Genomic DNA, 23,801 nt, shown 5'->3' on the forward strand with positions numbered 1-23,801 from the left:
TAAGATACAATGCTACCTAAAAATTAACTTAACATGTGATACGTATAAGAAGTATGAAAATGCTATATGTATAAGAGAACTTATCCCCATTGGCATTCTTCAGCTCCGAAATAAATTGGTGAACATTCACTTGTTTCTTGCATATCAACTAAATAATTATTTAAAAATAATAATGTGATAATATAGATTAATATAAGATATATCACTTTACAAACATGCATACTCAAACTTAACTTCTATATGTTATAACAAAAAAATAAATTAAACTGAAACTAGTACATGCATCACCATATTTATATTTGTTATTTTTCTTACTACTTTACAAGTTAAATTTAAACTTGCATGTTTTGCATGTTTTTGGAGTTATATAATTCATATTAATATAACTTATCAATATTTTTATATTTTTCACCCATGTGCTAAAGAGAGTTTCCAAATCGCTTCTCTTCCACAACTCCAGGTCCTCCAGTTGGCAATTGGCCCTCCCTCTCTCACCAAGCACGAACTCCAGAAGAAACTGCACCTTCGATCATTCCATCCTCCATAATCCCAGTCGAGCTTTACTACTTCCCATCCTGTGGCGATAAATATCCAGCGCCTCCTCCTCCTCCATGGAGCGGTCCACCAATTCGTTTGATCTTCGATCACTTCGCAGCTCTCCTCGCCGCCAGCCTCTTCTCTGCCAAGTGTCCGTGGTGAGAAGTGAGTTCTTCGCGTCTCGCTCGTTTGATAGTCCTCGACCAGTGAGATGGCGCGCCCCGAGCAGTTTGTGGACACCGCCTCCGCTCTTCCTGCCCTGCTCCCGACGCCGCCGAGGAGCAATATGCTGCCTCTGCTCCCGACGCCGTGCCTGGTCATCCTGCCTACATCCTTCGCGTCGCCGTCCCAGGCGCCCAAGCCTGGCCGTGCGGACGTAGCAGAGAGGTGGGACACGCACAAGTCGGGCGCTGGCGGAGCGACGACGTCACCGCTACCGACCGAGCGATGTGTTGTCCACCGAGGCAGGAGGATCTGGCGCGGGGACGCGTGCGAGCGCTGGGACAGCGACAAGACGACGAGCCCGAGCAGGAGCAGCGCGTCGTCGTCGTCGTCGTCGTCCTCCTCCTCCTCCTCGAGCCCAAGCAGCAGCCGAACCAGAAGAAGCAGGAGTCCCGCACTGGCGTCCTCGAGCCGCGCCTCGCCCTCCAAGCGCTGGGACATCCACGAGAAGCCGCGGCTGCAGACTGGCAATGCTGCCATGACCACGATCCCGGCGACAACGCGCGAGAAGTTCGCCGGACGGTCCTTCGACTCGCCGGATCCGGCCATGATTCCATTGCCAACGTTCTTGATGTCTCCCTAGCAAGCTCGGACGCAATGCAATCAAGGGAAGCTCTCCACTCTGGAGCAGACTGCATGTCTATAGAAGGTTCATGACGTTTGTCCTGACAAGGGCTTTCATCATGCTGGGCCTATTGGGCCATGTATTTATACTCTTTCTCTTTAAAAAATGTCATTTTGGAATGTGTATGGTCAAAGTGAATTGTAAAAGTTATTTTAAATATAGGTTTTTGCCTTTTTGGCATATGAAAAAAATGTTATAATCAAGTTCGTCCTGACAAGGGCTTTCATCATACTACACCTACGTAACTTTCTTTTTAACATGAGTAATACGTTCATCGATAGTTAAACAAAGAGCAATACAATTAATATGATAATATATGAAAGGAGAGAAATGAGTATGGAAAATAAAGAAAAGATATGGGGGTTGATCTTTTGGTTTTTTAGGGAAAAATCAAATGGTATATTTTAAAACAAAAGATTATTTATGAATAAAACAGTATATTTTCAAACAAAAAATAATTTAAAATACAAGGCTGCAAAAATAAACTATGATGAACAAAACCTAAAATCAACTCTAAATTAGTGATTCAGACTTAAAATTTGGCTTATAAGTATAAAAAGCTAAAAGACGAGCCAGATGTTTTAATTAGTTGAGTTGTATATGTACATGTTGTGATTAAATGGGTCAAACGATCCAAAATATAGCGACAGGCTAAAATTAGCTAGAAACATACATACGAAGTTAGGTTATTCTTACACACATACGAAGAGTCGGAGGCCCAAATTATCTTTAGTCGTTTTTTTTTCACAAATATGAACCTCACCGGACCAGACCAGGCCTTGAAAAGACTTGCCCTAGCCCTGACATGCTAAGAGCAGGCCCACCGGTTAGCACACCATAGTACCGTACTTACACGGTACACACACAGCCAACTGACCTTCCTATTGTCACGTTCAAACCGAGGATGCGTAGAACTTTTTTCCGAGAGGAAATCCATTATATGCCAGTGACTTTTATCTAATTAATGGGATATTATAGTATGTAATGCCTCGATCAGGTTGAGCTCGTGTAACCACGCAACGCCAGCATTGGCTAGGATTCTCTTCGTCCTAAAATAAACCAACGTTTCACCTTTTACTATTTGACTCTATGTCTTATTTAAAAAAATATGATTAATATTTTTATTTTTAATAGATGATAAATTATGAATAGTAGTTTACGTGTGACTAATTTTTTTAACTTTTTAAATTTTTTTCAAATAAAACGGATGGTCAAACGCACGCTGGACACGGAAACAAAAAGAAATTGGTTTATCATGGAATAGAGGGAGTACTCGATCAGGTTGAGTATAGGTTTATGTGTCAATATCATAGTATCCCTCTAAGGCCACGTGCTTTAAATGGGTTTATTAACCTAGATTTTCTCATTTTTCATGTGCATTCTTTCTGAACTATTAAACGGTAAGTTTTTTTAAAAAAAATTTATGAAAAAGTTGTTGAAAATGATAACATAATATATTTTTAAGTTTCTTATATTTAATACTTGAGTTTTTTTACCATCCTTAAGGAGATACCAAGAGTTACCATTCTTTTCCATGTAAAATTTGATAGCATCTAAGATACCAAATTTTATATATAAAATATAGGTACATCTTGATATCTTCTCAAGGATGGTAAAATTAATCTTAATACTTAATTAATCATGTACGGACACATTTTGATTTCTAACAAATTAAAAACGCGGCCTAAGTTTGTGAGTTACACACCATTGAAAAACACGGGCGATGCGTGACGAGCGCGGCCGGAACCCACGGTGTCCCCTACTGCTCGTCTACTATGCCGGAGCAGCGTTGTTGACGGCGACGAGCCTACGGTGGTAGCAACCTGGCAAGCCACGCACGCCCGTCGGATCGCGCCACGGAGGGCCGGATCCCTCCCGGCCGTGTTTTTGGCACGGATATATTCTCCGTGCCTGGCGAGTATTTTAGTGCTACTAGTAGTACCCGCCGCCGCCGCCGCCACCGCGAGCCAGGTGAGTAGGTAGGTGACCGAGCGGTTGAGAGACCTCCCTCTCCATGCGAGCCGGCGGGAGCGTGCGAATTGCCTAGTTCCTCCTCCTGCCATCTCTGACTTCTCGAGTTCTGGGAGTCACAGCTAGCTGCGACTGCGAGAGTGAGTTCTCTTCTCGAGGCCACCACGTATATATCTAGCTATAATATCCTCGCGAGGCCGGCGACGACGATGCCTTCCGGCTCCGACGCCGCGGCCTACGACCCGCTGCTCGCGCTGGACGACGGCGGGATGGCGGCGGCCGTCGCCGCCCCCGTGGACCACCGCGGCCGCCCCGCCCGCCGCGGCGCCACCGGCGGCTGGAGGTCGGCGCTCTTCATCATAGGCAAGTGCGGTGTCCTCGATTGGCATGCAGAAGAAGATCGGTCTGACTGACGGTAGGACGCGCGGTGAATCTTGGGATCTGTGCAGCGGTGGAGATCGCGGAGCGGTTCGCGTTCTACGGGGTGTCGGCGAACCTGATCAGCTACCTGACGGGCCCGCTCGGGGAGGGGAACGCGGCGGCGGCGTCGGCCATCAACGCCTGGAACGGCGTCTCCCAGCTGCTGCCGCTGCTCGGCGGGGCCCTCGCCGACTCCTGCCTCGGCCGCTACCGCACCATCCTGCTCGCCTCGCTGCTCTACATCCTGGTAAAAACACCTAAAACCGCCATTTTTATTCTCTCTTTCTCGTTTGTTTTTTTTTTTGGGGGTCTTGCGAAGAAAAAAAAAAGGATCACGTTGGTTCGGCGTGGGCGAGATCTCGGGAGTAAGCTTCTTCCAATCAGGATATTTGCTTCGCGAAATTTCATTCAAGTGGTTGGTGTGCTCTTGTCGGGGCTCGGCTAACTTATCGTGCAACACGACGAGGAGGGGCGGCTTTCTTTAACGAAGGCCCACAAGTACTTTTTGATGTTTTAAGAGGGAGGAATCGATCAATCATTCAATCTTCGTTAACGACCTCTTTGTTCACCCCGTTTATTTTTAAATCTTAAATTTAGAGTTATTTTTTAAAATTTTTTATCATAGTTTTTTTTTCAACCTTAATTATTAATCGCTAAAAACATATATAAAAAAAATATTTTAAAAAGCCAAAATATCAACCCATGACTTGAAGGAGAGTGCAGATCAACCAAGAATTTTTATCTGGCTACGCTATACCCTGCACATAAAATCTGCTAATGACATAATAGTAACGCAACTTGTGCTATGTACTTTATGTTCCCATGTGTGATGTGTGTGGATTCTTTTATTATTTGAACATTTTTATTAAAAGCAAACCACCAAAACCCACGTTAACTGGACTGGCGTGGCAGATTAATAAATAATATTCATTTTTTTTGGAATGGCAAGTGGCATCTCTAACCAAAAGATTTGTTTCAAAATTTTTAATTTTCTGGTTTCTATATTGAGTGTTTAATCACCTATCTTATTTACGCAAAATACTATTCATGTTATTATCTGATAACAATAAAAATATTAATCACAAATTTTTAAATAAAATTAATAGTCAAACATTACATAAAAAACTAAAAAAATAAATTTATTATGGGATGGAGAGATTATTTACATATAAAATAGGGTTTCAAGGGTTTAGTTTTGAGATTAAAATAAATAAAAGTTTCACATAACCCAAAAAAAAGAATTACCGTTCGTTGATAATTTGGTAATGGGCTACGTGAAGTTGTGGGCCGAGATGTGAATTAATCGGGCCTTCTGTGTATTTCCATTCCTCAATAAAATGATCTATTGCTAAATTTCAAAATAAAAAAAGAAGATTTTATTGCTCTCATCACTGATCGGCAGTTCGGCACGACACTGCGTGCAGGGCTTGGGCATGCTAGCTTTCTCAACCTTGCTCTCCACCGGCGACCACCAATGCGGCGGCAAGGCATGCCCGCCGTCGACTCTGCAGGTGGCATTCTTCTACGTCTCCCTCTACATGGTGGCCGTCGCGCAGGGCGGCCACAAGCCGTGCGTGCAGGCGTTCGGCGCCGACCAGTTCGACCCGGGCGACCCGGAGGAGTCGGTGTCCAGGAGCTCCTTCTTCAACTGGTGGTACTTCGGCATGTGCGGCGGCACCGCCGTCACGCTGGTGTTCCTCAGCTACGTCCAGGACAACATCGGCTGGGGCCTCGGCTTCGGCATCCCCTGCGTCGTCATGGCCTGCGCCCTCGCCGTGTTCCTGCTCGGCACCCGGACGTACCGCTACTACGTCTCCGCCGTCAGCAAGAAGGGGCTGAGAGCTCGTGCCAGCGACGCCCTCGCGGCGTGGCGGAGCAGGCGCAAGTCGAGCCCTCTCCCGCTGCCGGCTTCGCAGGAGCGCCACCGAACGGCGACACCGGCGCCGGAGTTCAGGTAGCCGTAGCTAGTAATGCTCGCTGCACTACATCTTTGCACGCATGGTGTTCGATCGATCACCGGATGCCGTCTGTTTTTTCTCTACGATCTTTTAGCACTCGAGTCGACGAAGACGAGCAGGAGATTGTGGCGGGCAATGCAGATCTCATCGAGCAAGCTAAGGCCATCGTCCGGCTGTTCCCAATCTGGGCGACGTGCCTGATCTACGCCGTGGCGTTCGCGCAGTCGTCGACGTTCTTCACGAAGCAGGCAGGGACCCTGGACCGGCGCGTCGGCGACCGGCTAAATGTCCCACCGGCGGCGCTGCAGAGCTTCATCAGCATCACCATCGTGGTATTCATCCCGATCTACGACCGCGCCATCGTGCCGCTGGCGCGCCGCTACTCGGGCGTCCCCTCCGGCATCACCATGCTGCAGCGCGTCGGCGCCGGGATGGTGCTCTCCCTGGTGTCCATGCTGACCGCGGCGCTCGTCGAGACACGCCGGCTCCGGGTGGTGCGGGACGCCGGGCTGGTCGACGAGCCGGGCGTCCCCGTGCCGATGAGCCTGTGGTGGATGGTGCCGCAGTACGTGCTGTTCGGCGCGGCGGACGTGTTCACCATGGTCGGGCTCCAGGAGTTCTTCTACGACCAGGTGCCCGACAAGCTGCGTAGCCTCGGGCTGGCGCTCTATCTCAGCATCTTCGGCGTCGGCAGCTTCATCAGCAGTGCGCTCGTGTCCGGGATCGACCGGGCGACGGCGGCGAGGGGCGGCAGCTGGTTCTCCAACAACCTCAACCGCGCGCACCTCGACTACTTCTACTGGCTGATCGCCGCGCTCAGCGCGCTCGAGCTGCTCGCCTACGCCTACTTCTCCGTCACGTTCAAGTACAAGAACAAGGGAGCTCTTCTTGCGGTTTCCACCTCGGGTTAATTAACTAGCGATCGATATGCACACAATTAACCTGAGCCTGTCAGGTAGTAGTATATGGTACATGAATCAGGGTACATACCGTACATATTTAAGCTGCTTTACATTATTTGATATTGCTGTCCGATTTGTGCTTCCTGGAGAACTGCGGTGTTAAGTACCTTTTGACAGTATGTTCAACGAATATAGTCAGAACTGTTTGTCTGGCATTTAAAAATAAATATTAAATGGTATATTTATAAACGAAAAATAGTTTTTAATAAAACTATTTATATATACTTTTAGTAATATAAAAGTAAACTTTTATGTACCTATAATTTTAGCTTATATTCATTATAGACAAAAAGAACGAGGTCAATATATTTCAATAGAGAATTCCTGTATGCCACTGAAATTATACCTGGTACCTTCTATGGCATACAAAAAATCAAACTTCCCTTTATACCATTTACTTAATTTTTTTGATTTATGTGCCACTGCTGTTAATTTTTTCATTCAACTCCGTTAACCAATAGTATTTTGCTTACGTTCCTTTTATGCCACTGCATGCCGGAACATAGAATTGAAAATTGATTCTTTTGAATAAAATTTGAAATTAAGACAACAATAAAGAAAATTTCAAAATTAAAAATTGATATTTTTGAATAAAATTTGAAAATTGCCAGCAACAAAGAAATTTTCAAAATTGCCCTCGGTCTTCTCACTGCGAATTCGTGGCACACGGCAAAGCAAGTAGTATCAAACAGCAATTGCCCTCGCCGGGGCGCTGGGCCTTTCTACGTGGCATCGGCCGGAGTGGTGGTGGTGGCGTCCAGCGGTTCCGACACGCGCAGCGGGGGCCTGGCTCTGCCGCCATGAATCTCTGGCCTCTGTGGCCGATCGATCAGGGAGCTCGGGCTGCTCAGCATCGCCACGACCGTGGACATGGCCGGCCTGCGCTCCTTCGCGTCCTGCACGCAGAGCAGGCCGATCTGCACGCACCTCGCCAGTTCACCCGCTATCTCGGAATTACGCGCAGGGGGGGCTTCTTCTTCTTCTATCTCGGAACCAGCCGCGGCGGCGGCTTCCATCTCGGGAGAAGGCTCCACCATCGGGTCAAGAAGGGACAGTGCCCTGCCCCGATTCCACAGCTCCCAGGCCTGCATATGTATGAAAAGGATTTGCTTTGTCAGCTACCTATGCTGCTTTCTCCAAATACCTTTTTAGATACTGAAATTCATTCATCCATGACTAACTTTTTTTACCCAATTATTATAGAAATTACAAGATAAATGACTGTAAAATACAAATTAATAACTTGATCTAAGCAATAAAACTATAAATAGTGTGCAACTCTTGTATTTCTCAGACTAATAAAAATATATCTCCGAAGTCCATGGTTAATCCTAAGTAGATCAAATTTCACTCCCACTACCATTATCGACCGATGTCAAACTAAAATAGAAGATAATGCCGGAGAATATCTGAGCTGTAGATTAGTAATCTATCACGACCATGTCATTACTTTTACCATCGAATCCAATTCATGTGAAGACCACCAAACGTGACTTGAAGGTGGCCATGACATTTAGAATGTACAGTCATTAGGTTTTCACCTAGAGATAGAAGGTTACGAGGTTTTGCGACATTCTCTTTAAGAACATTTACGACGTCCACATGAGTCATCAATTTCCCTCCTAAATAACGGTGATGTATCATTTCATCAGCAACAAAGGTGACCAAGAAGCAAGAGACAGCAATAAAAGCATCGCCATGGATCATGGCAACCTCCGAGCATCCTAGCTCCCCAAAAGTCGGCTTCTCGGGAAGCCCCAACACCTCAGGCTGCCAGAGAGCTCCCTAGATCCATTGCCTTACACTACATGAACAAGCCGTAGGAAGAAAATGAGTTCAATGATCCCCACCACACTGGCCTCCCCCTGCCTTGTCATCGCAAACAGTGACGAATCCAGGATCCGAAAGCTGAGGGGGCGGGGATTGGTTACCTTCTTCCTCCTTCCCTCTTCTTCTTCCTCCCCTCTTCTTTCCCGTCCTCTCTCCCCTATTTTTATAGGGGATCCAACGTGTAGGGAGGGTTGGAGCCTCACCAGCCTCCCGCTAGATCCGTCGGCCCCTGATCGCAAACACTCAATACGGTGGAGGAGGAAAAGATCGAGAACATGGCAGAGACGAATACCAGTGAGACGAAGGATGTGAACTTAGAGACAGAGTAGCCACAATGCTCCATCGCACCTACCATGCAGTGGACGCCCATCGTCCGCGTCAAGTTGGTGCCAATTCTACCTGGTGGCTCCAAGAGTAAGGACTCGTATGACACCTAGATCACAAACACCCTGCTCTCGTTGCCTCGATTGCAGCTCCAGTGGCTCAGGCGGCGACGAGACAGGGGATGACGACGACAGCGAAGCTAGGATCGTCTCGTCGCCTCTATGTAAAACTGATCTACTAACCAACCTTCGTGAGATGATGAGAAAATTTATACTACTTAAGAAATTAGAGGAAATGACTATGCTCTTTAGCATAAATTTTGGTATCTCGTATATCTTCTTAGCATTAGATACTAGAATTGTTTTTCAAAAAATATAACTATGGTACCTTTTTTATGGCTATAAAATTATTCAAACAAAAAATATCTCAAAAGTCTAAATGTAGTTACCCAGTATTGGTAATTTGGTATAACACCACTTACATGCGGAAGAAGACTACGCATGGGACCGTTCCTTTGTCCACTCAGAGTTTCAAGAAGAATAACACCAAAGCTATAAACATCGCACTTCAGTGTCATATCCCCCTGCAAATACTCCGGGGAATCGTATCCCCTACGTACGTGTAAACCAACCATGTCAATATGGCATTGCAAAGAACAAAATGGAAGAAAAAAAAGCAATGAAAACATGCACGATTGGCTGTTCGTAAGCAAGAGATTAATTGGAGGGTGTGAAATAACTCACGGTGACCTAACAATTGTGAGAACGGAAGGGTCTGGCTGATCCGGGTCTTCGACGAACAACTTCGCGGTGCCGAAGTCCGAAATCCTGGGCCTGAAATTATCATCCAACAGTACGTTTGGAGGCTTCAGATCCCTGTGGATGACGCTGATTTCGCTTAATTCCTCGTGCAAGTACTTGACGCCATGGGCAATGCCCTGAATGATATCCAATCTCTGTCTCCAGTTGAGCATACGACGGAGGGCAGGCTCACCTGTCAATGCCAAGCACATATATGGTGACAACAAATGATAGATGATATCATGAGAACTCTGTAAACTATACGAGATTTGCTCTGGTTCAACAAAAAATAGCTCGACATACCAGTACCTTGAGGTATCAAATCATTTCTCACTGTTAGATCTAACTAAGTAGGACGTAGTACCTTGAGGTACTAAATCGTTTTTCACTATTAGATCTAACTGAGTAGGATGTGCATTGTTAAATCCAACGATCAGAAATGATTTGGTACCACGAGGTACCGGTACCTAGAGGTACTTTTTTGTTGGATTGAAGCAAATCTCAATATATATATATATATATATATATATATATATATATATACCCCCTCCATCTTTTTTGGTTAGTTCAAACATAAACTAACCAACATCATTTATATAAAATAGAGGGAGTATAAAGTAATTACGAATGTAGCTTTTCCCCTTAGCATATTAAGCACTTCTGGAAATACCAAATATGTAGCGGTCCAGACTCCCTTTCCGCATGTACTCATATATTAGCACACGCTCACGGTGTGCACTGCAGTAGGCAAGAAGAGGGAGAAGGTTGCCATGCCTGAGCTCGGCCATCACCTCCACTTCTCTTATGAAATCCTGCTCGCCTTTCTTGGTGAGGGCTGATTGGTTTAGCCGTTTCACCGCAATCATTCTCTCATCGGGTAATATACCCTACAAATTATACGATACATATTGTAATCATACATAAATCCATCTACAATCTGCATTGTACTCTATGACAACTCTACTAGATGGAGTTATTTATCACGTAAAAATAAGGATTTTTTAAGATATTCTTCTGTAACTATGAGCCGGATCCAACGGATCTGATTTTCTTATACCACGCTAGTATTAGAAATTTTATAGGAGTGAAATTAGAACTAAAATATATAACATTACAATAAATTTGTGCATAATATTTTATATTAAAATAGATAAATTGCTAAGTATATCTTATCAAAGTGTTAAACAAAATATTTTATATACTTATAAAAATATATGGTTAGATTTCAATTTTACTACACTAGTACCCTTCCTACCGAAGGTACCGTAACAATGCCAAAAATAATGAAATAGAGGGATTTTAAAAGATAGATTTGTTTAGGTACTACAAATTTGAGTAAAGTTTAAACCATGCAGTACCCATCGATCCCATGGATGACATTTGCATTAGCTACTTGATTAAACAGGTAACTGATCAAGCACTTGAAATAATTAAAGTATTGTTGCGTATAAACTAATTAGAGTAAATTATATTTGAACCACACAAATTTGTTAAGGAGATGCCATCCAGTACATAGACTTACAAGACATTTGTCTTGGTTTATAAACTTGTACAGTGAGTACAAACAAAAGATAAAATAGCACGCAAATAAAATGAAAGGTGGCAAGGGGCCTCAAGGCGGTTAAATCTCTTGTTGATATTGAATAGGCATGCCATACTATTAAGATGGATGTGTGTGTTTGGTTTTCTGTTGTCTCAAGTCATCAAAAACACCCCCATGACCTTTAGATCAGAAACATGAGGACACGTACCAGTTATTTATTAGTTGACTCTATTAATCATCATGTATGCAAATTTGATGACATTAAGGAAAGAGAGAAAAGGAGACACAAAAGTCATTGTCATGTATGACAACGGCTAAAAGTCGATTCTTACCATTTATTAAAGAAAATTATGTTGTATGTGGGTGAATAAAAAAGAAAAGTAGTGTAATAAAAATTGTTTTGTTGTATTAATGAAGAAACTATCCTTCCGTATACGACAAATATCCTTCCGTATACGACAAATATCCTTTTTGGGATAATTATGCCCCTTCATATTTCTACTATCATCAAGTGAGATGATAGTAAAATATATCAGAACCATTTGATAAAGTTAGATCAATTGTTCGAATTTATTTCTAATACCAGTATAGAGCACCATAGCTAGATTTTTTTATTTTTTAAACCTTTTTAATAAATAATTTTATTATTGAATCTTAAAGAAAAATATTTCACCGTATGAATTTTTTGGCCACGCCAATATTAGTGACGTGGCGAGATCACAATGCTACCACACATAGTATTTGGCATCGCCACCGACACTAGCGTGGCAAGCCTATCATACCAAATACTCTGCATGACAACATTGTCTTGTTGGTGGTGTGGCTAAAAGGTTTATACGGTGAAAATATTTTTCTCCAACGTTTAGCAATAAAATTATTTATTAAAAAGGTTTAAAAAATAAAAAATTGACAGAGCTATACCTCCTAAAGATTCAAATATTCCAAACTATATGCATATGGAAAATCCAGATATTTCAAACTGAAATATGTTTTAGTTTGGTTTTGTAATACTATATGCAGTAATTTATTTTTTTTTTTGAAGTATAATTTGTTTTCGCATAGCATTTGTGCTTAAATTAAGAGAGCCATTATGGCATTAATGTTTTTGTTTTTTTATTATGGTTTACTCTCTGTCTCAGAATATCATCATATCTGGTTATATATCTGGATATCCGTCTTTACAGATATCTAGCCAAAGCCCAAAACTGCTTATATTTTAGGCTAGATGCAGTAATTAGTAATATTTAGGAGATGAAACATATTTATCAACACATAAATCAATACATAAAGAAATAAATAAAGAAATCTATGATCAAGATATGTTACCTCTTATGACGGAGCACTCTATAAAGATCTCAGTGTCTCATAGATAATCTCATAATCCAATCAAACTGAAAGACAAATTAAGTTCGATACCGAGTGAAACGGTAAGTAGAGTTACCTTGTAAACTACACCAAATCCTCCTTGGCCAACCATGTTATCCTGAGAGAAATTTGCTGTGGCCGCCTTTACAATACGCAGCCTAACCGGGCGAGCTGTTGTAGCAGGATTCTGAGGGATACCTTCTGCGTCTGAGATGAATCAATGTCAATAAATTGTTTTGGAACTTCCTGAGCCGTGGCTAATGCTTATCAGATTGAAGACGAAAATCCTACAAACCATATATTAGAGAGCGGCACTTTTACCTGAGCTTTTGTGTTTTCTTCTCCACACCCAAATTGCAAGGACCAGTATGATGATAAACATGAAAGACAGTACTGGTGTGACAATTTTTGCGAAAGGAAACTTTCGGCTCCTATCCTCATCTGTTATGCACAATAGTTTATTGACATTAAAATGAAGTTTATGTCGCTTGACACTTTTGGTAACCAAATTTTACGTTACAATCTGCAAAAAATGTGGTGCTTTTCAACGGTAAAAGAATCGCACTATAGTTATGAGCCTACGTACTTACCAGGTGCCATTAATTGCACTATATAGGATATGGAGATATAGAGAATTTTTCTGGCCCACGGGACGGAGAAAGGTTGTAATTTTGGTACCTTTTTTATTCGAGATAATCCCTTGTTTTATATGGTAAGGTATTTTGTTTATCCTAAATTAAACGTACTTATATTTATCAAGTTTATAGAAAAATATAGATACATTTTAATACAAAACAAATGGGCATAAAAATTTTAATCACAAACACATTGGTTATTAAAATTTAATCATGTACTAAATATATTGGTTACATTCCTAATTATAGTGGTTTATATTGAAGAATCCGTGACAACTTTAACTCAGTAATAGTTTCAAAAATAATAAATAAAATATTACAGACTTTATAGTAGTGGTTCCATACCCTCCCTCACAAATCTCAAAGCATCACCAAAGGGGTAGATAGTGTTTGTCACCCCTTGTATTTTTCTTTTTAGATTGTTGAAGGAGAACATGGAAGCATGACCCAAATTATTAAAATTTGGAATTGCTGAAATAAATAACGTGTAATGTTTTAAAATTATGCTAAAATAAAGAACCCATAACATTTTCATCGGCATGTTTTACTTAGCTCGGACGAAAAGCAAACTAAAATAAACATAATAGTCCATGTTATTTAACACAATGTCTTTAAATTGATGATGTTGGGTCATAGTATGACCTACTTAATCAATGTTTAGCTCTCTCGAAATAGAATTATTGATTTGTCGTGGTTTAGTAACTCCCAAATATGGAATGAGCGCCTACGTATTTTATTTAAAACGTCAATTCAATTTATGGTTCGAATACTATGGTTTACCGGATCAATAGTTATATATATGAGTATTTTTCATATTCTTGAGGTATTACGAGGTATCACATTTTTCTATGCAAAATTTGATACATCTAAGATACAAGAGGTACCATATTTTCTATAAAAAATAGTGATACCTCCTCTTACCTTTTTACCTTTTTAAGGATGATAAAATTGCTCGTCATATATGTATAGTTAAGATTTGAGCTCCTATAAAATGTCGAATTGATGTACGACACGCTTTTGCAGTTGTGATATTATGATCTACCTGATCAATCGTCGGATCTTTTTGTTGAATGTGAGGGCTTCTAGATAAGTGTTAAATTAGCTATTCAATTTACAGTTTTGATATTATGATCCATCTAATTAATGGTTGAATCTTTCTGATTAATGTGAGAGCTCTTAAAAGTGAGCTATAGTATAGGTCTAAAAAGTATATAATTAGTATAGGCATATAAATTTATATGGTAGATTTAATAAAAACTAAACTTGTGTTCTGCTTGATTCTGCCATGTTTTTATAAACTTAGTGAAACTCCAAGAAGCTTGAGTTAATTTGGACAAATCCAAAACACCTTGAAATATATACGTTGCAAATTTTTATTAGGACTCTTTTACCATCCTTAAAATGTATCTTAGGTGCAAAAACTTTTAGTGCAAAAATTCTGATACATTAACCTTAAGTTAATAAACTTTTACGCTAAAAGATATGACACCCTAGGTAATTTTTGAAGGATGGTAAAAAAAATCTCCTGATATTAACATACCTAATTCCGACTTTGCCGACCTCACGTAGAGATCTTGCCCTCCATCCACGTAGCGCAGATCGACGAGGTCTTCCATCCAGATGATGCAGCCACTCCCGGTGGCTCCTCCTCCGACGTCGGCCGGGGCGTAGGCCACGCAAGAGCAGTTGGCCAGGCACCGCGCCCTGCACTGTTCCAGCGTGATGCGCACGTCCACCGTCGCGTTATGCGCGTCGGGGAGCTTCACCCCGCGGACCACGACGAAGCCGTCCGTGGTGGTCCCGCTCCCGCTCCCGCAGTCCAGCGACGCGTTCCGCCGGCATCCCCCGGAGTTGTCCCTCATCTGCCACGCCGACGGCGACGCCGGGCTGAACCCCCTGGCGCAGCTGCAGAACGACGTCGACGCCGCGCCGGCGTCGCACACGCCGAACGCCCCGCACCTGCCGTAGCTGTCGCAGAGGTCCCTTGGCCCCTGGAAGAAGGTCTTCCACGAGCGTGTGCTGGGGTCCCACACCAGGCGCTGCACCACGCCGACGTCCGTGAGCACGATCCGGGAGAAGGGCACCCCGGCGTCCTTGGCGACGTAGCTGTAGGTGACCTCGCCTGGGCTGATCGTCATCCGGTAGGTGAACATGTCGGAGTACGTCCCCATCTCCGGGATTCCGCTGAACCAACGCCCGTTCCACGGCCCCGTGCGGTACCGCTTCTCGGTGCCGTACCAGAGGACGTCCAACGGCGCGCCGCTCTTCGTGTCCGTGGCGTACCGGTAGTTCCCCGTGGAAGGGTCGCCGGCGGAGCTCCACGACGAGAGGTACCACTCGTGCCCGGTCCACAGGTTCTTCCCGATCTTCATGGTGGGGAGCAGGGTGTTGGATGGGTGGTCGAACGACTGCCACACGACGACGGCACCACTGCCACGGCCAGCGACAACTAGATTGCCCGTCTCGAGCAACCGCGCCACTGGGGACGACCCAGGCGCGGCGGCCGTCGTCGTGTTGGAGGACCAGACCACTCGGCCGGAGCCGTCGAGCAGGAGGAGGCTCCCGGTGTCGGTGATGGCCAGCACCCCGGTGGTGTCCGTGAGAGGGCGGTCGCGGTTGGCCACCCAGCAGACGGCGTCCTCGGACACGGAGAACCATACGCCAAGGTACCTCATGGTGGACACCCCCGGGGAGAAAAAGCCCAGGGTGAACGACCCGCCATCCGAGACGAGCCTCTTGCCGTCCGTCATGTTTCGAGCCTTGTCGAGCGTGTCAGTTGGAATGTCTGCAGCTGTACTTCTCAGATGAGGCAGGAGCAGCCATGGCAGTAGGAGGTGAAGGAGAAGGATGTTTTTGCAGCAGGCTATTGAACTCATCTCTAGAGAGAGAGAGAGATGTTACTTGCTCAAGGTCACCCGTATGCACATAATCGCGTTCTCTGTCACTGCATTTTATATGAGAATGTGCACGCTTGTATACTGTCTGAACCTTTTGTTTACTGACTGCCGCTTAACGGATTAATTGGTCAAGCATCTGACTTGAGCCATTGTCTGTGAGTCTGTCACACTGTCAATTTACAAAAGGGAAACCACGTGCTTAAGCTGTGTACGAAAGCAATCGTAATGGTGACTTCTGGCTAGCTTATTACATACAACACGTCTTCCGTTCCAGGTAATCTCATAATTCTCGTTTATTTTCGCAATAATAAATCTACTCCCATTTTATATACTTCTGTGACGTAACGGTATTTGTTTGAGTTGGATTCGGGGAAGGCTATGTCAGTCGAAGAAAACGAGCAGTATCATGTATCAATTTAGTGGCTCATCTTTTAGTTTTTTTGTTTAAAAAAAATCAAACGGTATATTTATAAGCGAAAATAATTAGTAAATAGAACTTTTATATACATGTTTTTATTAATTCAAAACAAAGGCTTAAAAATAAAATATAATAAAAAAACTCCTAAATCAACTATAAATTAAAGATTAAAGATTTAAATTTTATACTAAATGTACGTCGCTTTTATTGTGGAGCAAGAATCCTCGTAAGGAAAGGTGCATTATCAACTCAAAGAGGATGACTTGCTGACATGCGCACTCGGTAACCCTGAGCACCAATGTCGTACAAGAGGACATCGTCCGTCTCTTATAAGGCTGGGCTTGCCAAGTATAGCTAGCAATACAAGAAGAGAAAGATTGGCAAGGAAAACAGTGAGCTATGTATGAAGCTTATATATATAGAGAGAGGGTCTACCTACGGTGAGTTGTAACTCACGGGCTGTTTCATGAGTCGGGGTCTGAAAACATATCAAATCACCTCTAAATTTTGATTTATATGGCTCACTAGATTCTTCATATCAAAATCTTGTAGCATGCAAAAAAAATTTCATTTTTAGAGATTTTTAAAATTTTTTTTGAGATTTTTAAAAGTGACCGTACTATATTAATAAAATAATCAGTGTGTTATGTATCACTTTAAAAATCTCAAAAAAAATACTTAAAAATCTTTAAAAAATAAATTTTTTTGCGTGCTACAAGATTTTGATAAAAAAATCTAGTAAGCCATATAAATCGAAATTTAGAGGTGATTTGATATGCTTTTGGATCCTGACTCACGGAGCAGCCCGTGAGTTGCAACTCACCGTATATATATATATATATATATATAAAGTCCAGGATAAAATACAAACTATAATGAAAAAGAAGTCCAAAAAACAACTCCAAATTTAATAATAAAAATTTAAAATTTGACTTATAAGCATAAGCAATAGCAAAAAGATGTGGATGATAGAACAATGCGCAAATAACGACTTTGCGTTCTTTTCGACCAAATTATTCTTCTACTTTTGCGCACGCACTTCCCGAACTACTGAACAATGTATTCTTTTACAAAAAAGTCGATTTATAGAAGTTCATCATCTCACCTTTATAGAGTGAATTTTTAATTTTATAGTAATTAATTTTATCGTTTATACTATTAAATAACTATCAAAGAATTAGATAAACTTTCATTTTTCATCTTTTATCTTTCATCGATCAAAAGAACGCAATCATATGTATGAGCGGCACAAGCTAGTAAAGTAAGGAAGAGAGAAATTGGATGAAAATTTTCTGAGATTTACACGATGATGCATTTCTAGGAGTTAAAAATCTTTGAGTGGATTCTATTCTCTGTTGAGGAATTCATAAGAAGTTGGATATTTTCCAAACCTATCCACTTGAGGTTCACTAATGCACTCATCCTCCACTAGTGGGAATTCTTTCCTTACGCATGCAAGATCCTGCCTTCACAAACTTCCCCCTACTCACACAACGAATTGAAGGCTCAAGGACGACACATTGCCAGCTAATAGTCCTCAAAATCCAAGTGTAACAAATGCCAAACCATGCATGATATCAATCCTACGGTTCAAGATCCAAGAGAAAAACACACCACTAGGTCTTAGAGTTTTGTTTAGATTAAAGTTTAATCACTACTACTTTACCTTGTATTTGTGTACGTCGCTAGACTGGCAAGTTACTTGTATTAAAAACCTCACCTTATTGATATTTTAATATATCATGAGTTTTAATAAAAAAACCTCACCTTATTGATATTTTAATATATCATGAGTTGTAATTCAGATTTGCAATTTTATTGCTTTTATGTTGTTTTTGTTTTTTAAAATTTGCTTGTAGGAATAAGGATGATCAACACCAACAAGATCAATATATCAATCGCTAAGGTGCAAGACTGTGACATCTCGTGCATTTGAAGTCAGGCCAATAACTTCTCTTCCAAATCATAGTTATATTCAACATACCAAAAGATTAGGCCACTCCTGCCCACATCATGTTATAGATATGAATTTATCTACAATAACTCCATATTATGAGCTTGTGTCGGCTAGATCCAACGGCCCCTGACCTCTATGCGGCTGAATCTCCCTCGTGGTGGTGGAGGGAAGGAGGAGGAGGACTAGAGGGGACGGTGATGAGGAGGAGGACTTACGGTGGTGGGAGAGAGTGAAGAGGTGCCAACTGGAACCATCAATGGAGACTGTGAGGAGAGAGCGAGATCGGTAGAGGCATCGAGCTATAGAGAAAGAAACATTAAGACTTCAAAAGATTTATAGATTTATAGGTTGATCGACTCAACTCGATCCCCACACAAGTGTTAGATCTTTAGAGTACCAATAAAGAACAATTAATACTATGTTCCACGCATTAGTGTATGTTTTTTTTACTAAATCGACACTTATTTATTGGTCGTAAATCTGAGCCTCATGTAGGAGGCACAGGAGAGCAGGAAATTGCTCTACTTTTATATGATCTGGTTATTAGGTGTATAAACTCACAAAACGTGCAATTATGCTATTAAATTTTCCAAATGTACCTTTGTCGGTCCAAACACGTGTTCAACCACCGTCGTGTTGATGTAGCATGCTAGCTAGACTGCCATGTTGGCGTCACTCTCACATGGGAGACGCGTGACACCACTCACACCATGCTATTTTCTCCGAGACAGCCCTCCTTTCTTCTGAATTTAACAAAATTTGTGAGTGGTGCCATTACATGGTAATAGGTACAAATTATAATGGTGTAAATTGACTGATATAATTACATATAAAATATAATTGTATCTATGAAAAAAAAATCTAGGAGTTCCATTCATCAAACATAATTCTACTCTTAAAATCTAGTGGATTGCTACAATCGGTATTCCTTTTTGGAACAAAATGATTCCGATGAAGTATCAAACACGATACATCATCAGCATCAGATCTGATACTAGAAATGAGATGATTCCGACGAGGTATCAAACATGATAACTCATCGGTAACAAATCTGATACTGGAATGGAATGATTCCAACGAGATATCATGTTTGATACCTCATCGGTATTAGATCTGATACTGCACCAGTTCTAGTTGGTACCAGGGTGGTAACATCTGATACTCGTTAGTACCACCCAAAAGCTGCTAAATCCTTGTCGTCGTCGTGGTGGTGTGTGTGTGGGAACATAAGGTAATAGTTGCATGCTAAATCTAACTATATCATTTAAAAACTATGGACATGTGTAAAATACATGGAAAATTCCATTGTGTTGGTATGGATTTTCAGACTCATCATTTAGTTTTTGCTTCTGCTTACAAGCCAAAATTTAAACTTTCAGTCTTAAATTTAGAGCTGATTTTGGGATTTTTTTTATTGTGGTTTATTTTTTAGTATTTGCCTTTAGATCGATAAGAATACGTATATAAAAGTTTTATTCACATGTTACTTTTTGTTTGTAAATATACCATTTGGCACCCTTTTCTTTTCTATATGCGTAATCCATTTTAGAACTAAATTTTGCTTGAAGTTCATTTTACACAATTACAAAATTGCTTATTTTCCATCCTCAACTTTTAAAACGGGAGGCATAACATCCTAAAGCATATTTTATGGTAGCTTTGTGTAAGATCATAAGCATGATTAATATTTTCTGATGAAGGGTGTTGGTGCGAGTGTGTGTAACTAATGTGAGTCAGGTTGCGATATCTGTGCTCGGAAACGGTTGGTTTGTCTCTAGTTGTGCAGGTGACTTGAAGTCAATATCGGTCAATGGCGGTGGGATCGTGACTAGGCTCAGGGAGGAGCTGAGGTCCGGACGATCGAGGATGCCAGGTGACGATATTGAATACGAGTTGGCACATGGTGGAGCAACACCGTGTGGGATGGAATCGTAACGGGCTTCACATGTTGTATGTGTAAGCGCCGGAAAAATCGGGAAGTAAATCGGATCAAAACTGGATGAGAAAAGAAAAGGAATTTGCTACAGGTTCGGACACTGTAGCAGCATCGTTACTGTAGCGCGCGGCACTGTAGCAACCGGATCGGATTACTGTAGCGGACCCGGATTACCGTAGCGCGGCGGGTACTGTAGCAGTCGGACTACTGTAGCACGCCTGATTTTGGCATGTTGGATTTAATTAGGAAAACTAACAGATGAGCCATATTAGTATAAGGAGTCCTACTCCTATTTGGTGATAGACTTTTCGATATAAATAGAGACCGAGGGGTATGCCCCCGGTGTGCTTTTGTGAGACTTAGTTGTTGATTCTAGATCGACGATTTTGATAGGAGTGCTGTTGGTGCACTTTGTAAATACCAGTTGATGCAATAAAGTCAAGATCATTCAATCTACGTTTTCGACTTTCATCTACTGATGATTTTTTGGATTCCGACGATCCGATCGACGTCATAGGAGTGGCACGATTCGATGATCTGCTCGGCGGCACATGAGCGGCGCGATCAAGATAGCGGCGACACAGGAGCGACGCGATCAAGGTAGCAAGTATTCGTCAATTTCTTCGACAGAGGTAATCCTTTATTCCGCGAAAGATTTTTGGGTTCTATTTTTCCCTACCATTCACCCCCCCTCTGGTAGGTTTGTTTGATCTTGTTCGATCCTACAAGTGGTATCAGAGCCTCGTTTTCTATTTGATCTTCACCGATCTTTAGATTTGTTTGCCATGGCTGAAAAGTTTTCAAACAAACCTCACATATTTAATGGATCTGATTTTGACTATTGGAAGAAAAAGATGGAATCTTATATTACATCTCAGGGTTATGATATTTGGCTTAAAGTTAATCAACCTTATGAGATTCCTGAACGCATTGATACTCCGGCTCTAAAATTAGAATTTGAAAATAATTGCAAAGCGCGCAATATTATTCTGAATGGGATTTCTCGCTCCGATTTTTATCGTGTTTCGCATCTTGCAACTGCTAATAAGATTTGGAAAGCTTTAAATGATTTTCATACTGGAACTTCAAATATCAAAGAGTTGCGAAAGGATGTTTTCAAAAAGGAGTACATAAAATTTGAGATGAAACTTGGAGAATCCTTGGATGACTATTTGGCTCGTTTCAATAAAATCTTGAGTGATCTTAGATCTGTTGATGCTTCTTATGATGTTAACTATTCTCAATCTGAGATTGCTCGTCACTTTATGAATGGCCTTGATATGAAAGTTTGGGATGTTAAAGTTACTTCAATTCAAGAGTCTGTTGATATGAATGCTTTAACTTTGGATATTCTTTATACTAAATTGAAAACATATGAGATGAATATTCTTTCAAAAAGGACTGATTTGAAATCTACTGCTTTAATATCCTCATCTGGATCTTCTTCTGAGTCTATTTCTTTGGCAGCCTTTGCTGCTTTTACCGCCTTGTCCGATGATCAACTGGAAGAGATCAGTGAGGAGGACTTGGTTTTGGCCGCTAACAGAATTTCTCGAGCTGTGAGTAATATCAGGATCAGGAGAAGAGGAGGACCAATTCGATGCTTTGGATGTGGTCAACTGAATCACATCCGTTCTCAGTGCCCCAAGCTTGGAAGAGGTAAACAGGAAGAAGCTAAACCTCAAGATGCATCTAAAGATGCCAAGCAGAATAAGAAACAAATCAAGAATATGAAGATGAAGAAGTATTATCAAAAGGCGTTGGATGAAGCTTTTGCAGCTGTTCAAGAAAACAGTGACGTTGAGTTTGAAGATGATGAAGAAGAAGACAAGAGTATGAACATTGCTGGTGTTTGTCTCATGGCTAAAAGTTTTGAAGATTCTGACGATGACAACGAGGTAACTGGTCCTTCTAGTGTTGAATATTTTCAAGAAGTGATTGCTAGACTTGGTTACAAGATTTCTAAATTTGAGAAAAAAATTAGTCAACAAGAAGTTACTATTGATTCTCTTAATATTGAAAATAGTAAATTAAAATCTCTTGCTTCTAATGATGATGAATGCAAATCGTGTGATGTTTTATTTGCTGAAGTGAATGCTGTAAGAGAAGTTAATCAGAATAATTGCAAAAAACTTGATGTTGTAACCAAGAAATCTAGAAAACTTGAATCCTGTCTTGCTCTTAGCTTTACAATGAATACTAGATTGGTTGATGAATTGTTCTTGGCTAAGAGAGCTTTAAACAAATGTCGAGTTGCTGTGTTTGCTAGTTCTATGTTTAACTTGATTAGCTCTAAAAGAATCAAGCAATCTAGTGCTAAACCTTGCTTGACATGTCCTGCTAATGAGATGAAACTTAAACATGCTTTGGAATGTGTTAAACAAATGGAGGAAGTTGTTAAAAGAGATGAAGTGATTTCTTGCAAAAATTGTGCTAGTTTAACTCAAGAGGTTTCTTATTTAAAAAGTTCTTTGCAAAGATTTTCTGATGGAAAAAGGAACCTCAACATGATTCTTGATCAATCTAAAGTTAGCACACACAATCGTGGTTTAGGTTTTGATCCTCATGTTCACTTTTCTAGACATCCTCCTACTGTTTTAAGTATTGTTCAGAATGGTGAAATTTTGACTGAACCTGAACCTAAGACCACTGTATTTAAATCTGCTGGCATCATGTCTTCCTTGAGTGCTTCTTCATCAAAAGTTGTGAGTGCTAAACATGTTGTGAATGCTAAACCTGCTTTTAACACTAAATCTGTTGTAAATGCCAAACCTGTCTTTAGTACTACATCGGTTGTTAATGCTAAACCTGCTATATCAACTTGTGCTTCAACTCATCGTGATAAGTATACATGTTCCTTTTGTGGCAAAGATGGTCATATTGTTGGTTTCTGTTTTAGACTTGCTAGAAAGCAGAAAAAGGAACGGAAAATTGCTTTTGCAAAACAAAGATGGCAAAAATTGGCTTTTACCTCGAGACAGGCGGTTAGACTGCAGCAGTACCAGCAGTCAAACCGGTGTTATAACCCCCGTCAGAACGGTGGTAAAGCTTTGGTCAGACCGCAGGTTCCTAAGCAGTTAAACCAGCCTTGGGAGCATTTTTCTAAAAGGAAACATATTGAATTTTCTACTGGTTATGTTCCTGTTAGATCTGGTCGTGTGTCTCAGTACTGGATTCCTAAATGTTTATTATCTAACCCTAGTACTGAGACTTCGGCATCTGCTTATGCATAGGCATTTTTGGCGAGGAAGGAGAACGTGTGGATTGTGGACTCCGGTTGTTCGCGACATATGACCGGTGATAAAAGTTGGTTCTCCTCTCTCGTGAGGGCATCAAGGAAGGATTCAATCATCTTCGGTGATGCTTCTACTAGTACAATCACTGCAACTGGATCTGTCAAG

General features: G+C 41.6%; 2 protein-coding genes across 2 annotated transcripts; one reads left to right on the forward strand and one right to left on the reverse strand.

Moving 5' to 3' along the window:
* The first annotated feature begins 3,333 nt into the window (after positions 1-3,333).
* Positions 3,334-6,860, forward strand: LOC102702101 (protein NRT1/ PTR FAMILY 5.10-like). Its single transcript, XM_040524711.1, has 4 exons — positions 3,334-3,718; positions 3,805-4,022; positions 5,200-5,729; positions 5,828-6,860. Exons 1-4 carry the CDS (start codon positions 3,565-3,567, stop codon positions 6,642-6,644), a joined length of 1,719 nt encoding a protein of 572 aa, XP_040380645.1. The 5' UTR covers positions 3,334-3,564; the 3' UTR covers positions 6,645-6,860.
* Positions 6,861-7,417: 557 nt separating this feature from the next.
* Positions 7,418-16,068, reverse strand: LOC102702381 (G-type lectin S-receptor-like serine/threonine-protein kinase At4g27290). Its single transcript, XM_015837123.2, has 7 exons — positions 14,733-16,068; positions 12,879-12,998; positions 12,634-12,758; positions 10,320-10,536; positions 9,593-9,842; positions 9,331-9,460; positions 7,418-7,780 (listed from the first exon to the last, which is right to left on the reverse strand). Exons 1-7 carry the CDS (start codon positions 16,066-16,068, stop codon positions 7,418-7,420), a joined length of 2,541 nt encoding a protein of 846 aa, XP_015692609.1.
* Between the last annotated feature and the right edge of the window lie 7,733 nt (positions 16,069-23,801).

The sequence above is a fragment of the Oryza brachyantha genome, chromosome 5, assembly GCF_000231095.2.
Source record: "Oryza brachyantha chromosome 5, ObraRS2, whole genome shotgun sequence".
In the NCBI taxonomy this organism is placed as follows: Eukaryota; Viridiplantae; Streptophyta; class Magnoliopsida; order Poales; family Poaceae; genus Oryza; species Oryza brachyantha.

Coding starts and splice junctions, on each gene's coding strand:
- LOC102702101 (XM_040524711.1), top strand. CDS start 3,565: ATGCCTTCCGGCTCCGACGCCGCGGCCTACGACCCGCTGCTCGCGCTG. Junction 3,719..3,804: donor GTCGGCGCTCTTCATCATAG/GCAAGTGCGGTG, acceptor GGATCTGTGCAG/CGGTGGAGATCGCGGAGCGG. Junction 5,730..5,827: donor ACACCGGCGCCGGAGTTCAG/GTAGCCGTAGCT, acceptor ACGATCTTTTAG/CACTCGAGTCGACGAAGACG.
- LOC102702381 (XM_015837123.2), bottom strand. CDS start 16,068: ATGAGTTCAATAGCCTGCTGCAAAAACATCCTTCTCCTTCACCTCCTA. Junction 12,999..14,732: donor GTCGGCAAAGTCGGAATTAG/GTATGTTAATAT, acceptor TGTGCATAACAG/ATGAGGATAGGAGCCGAAAG. Junction 12,759..12,878: donor AAGAAAACACAAAAGCTCAG/GTAAAAGTGCCG, acceptor TCTCAGACGCAG/AAGGTATCCCTCAGAATCCT.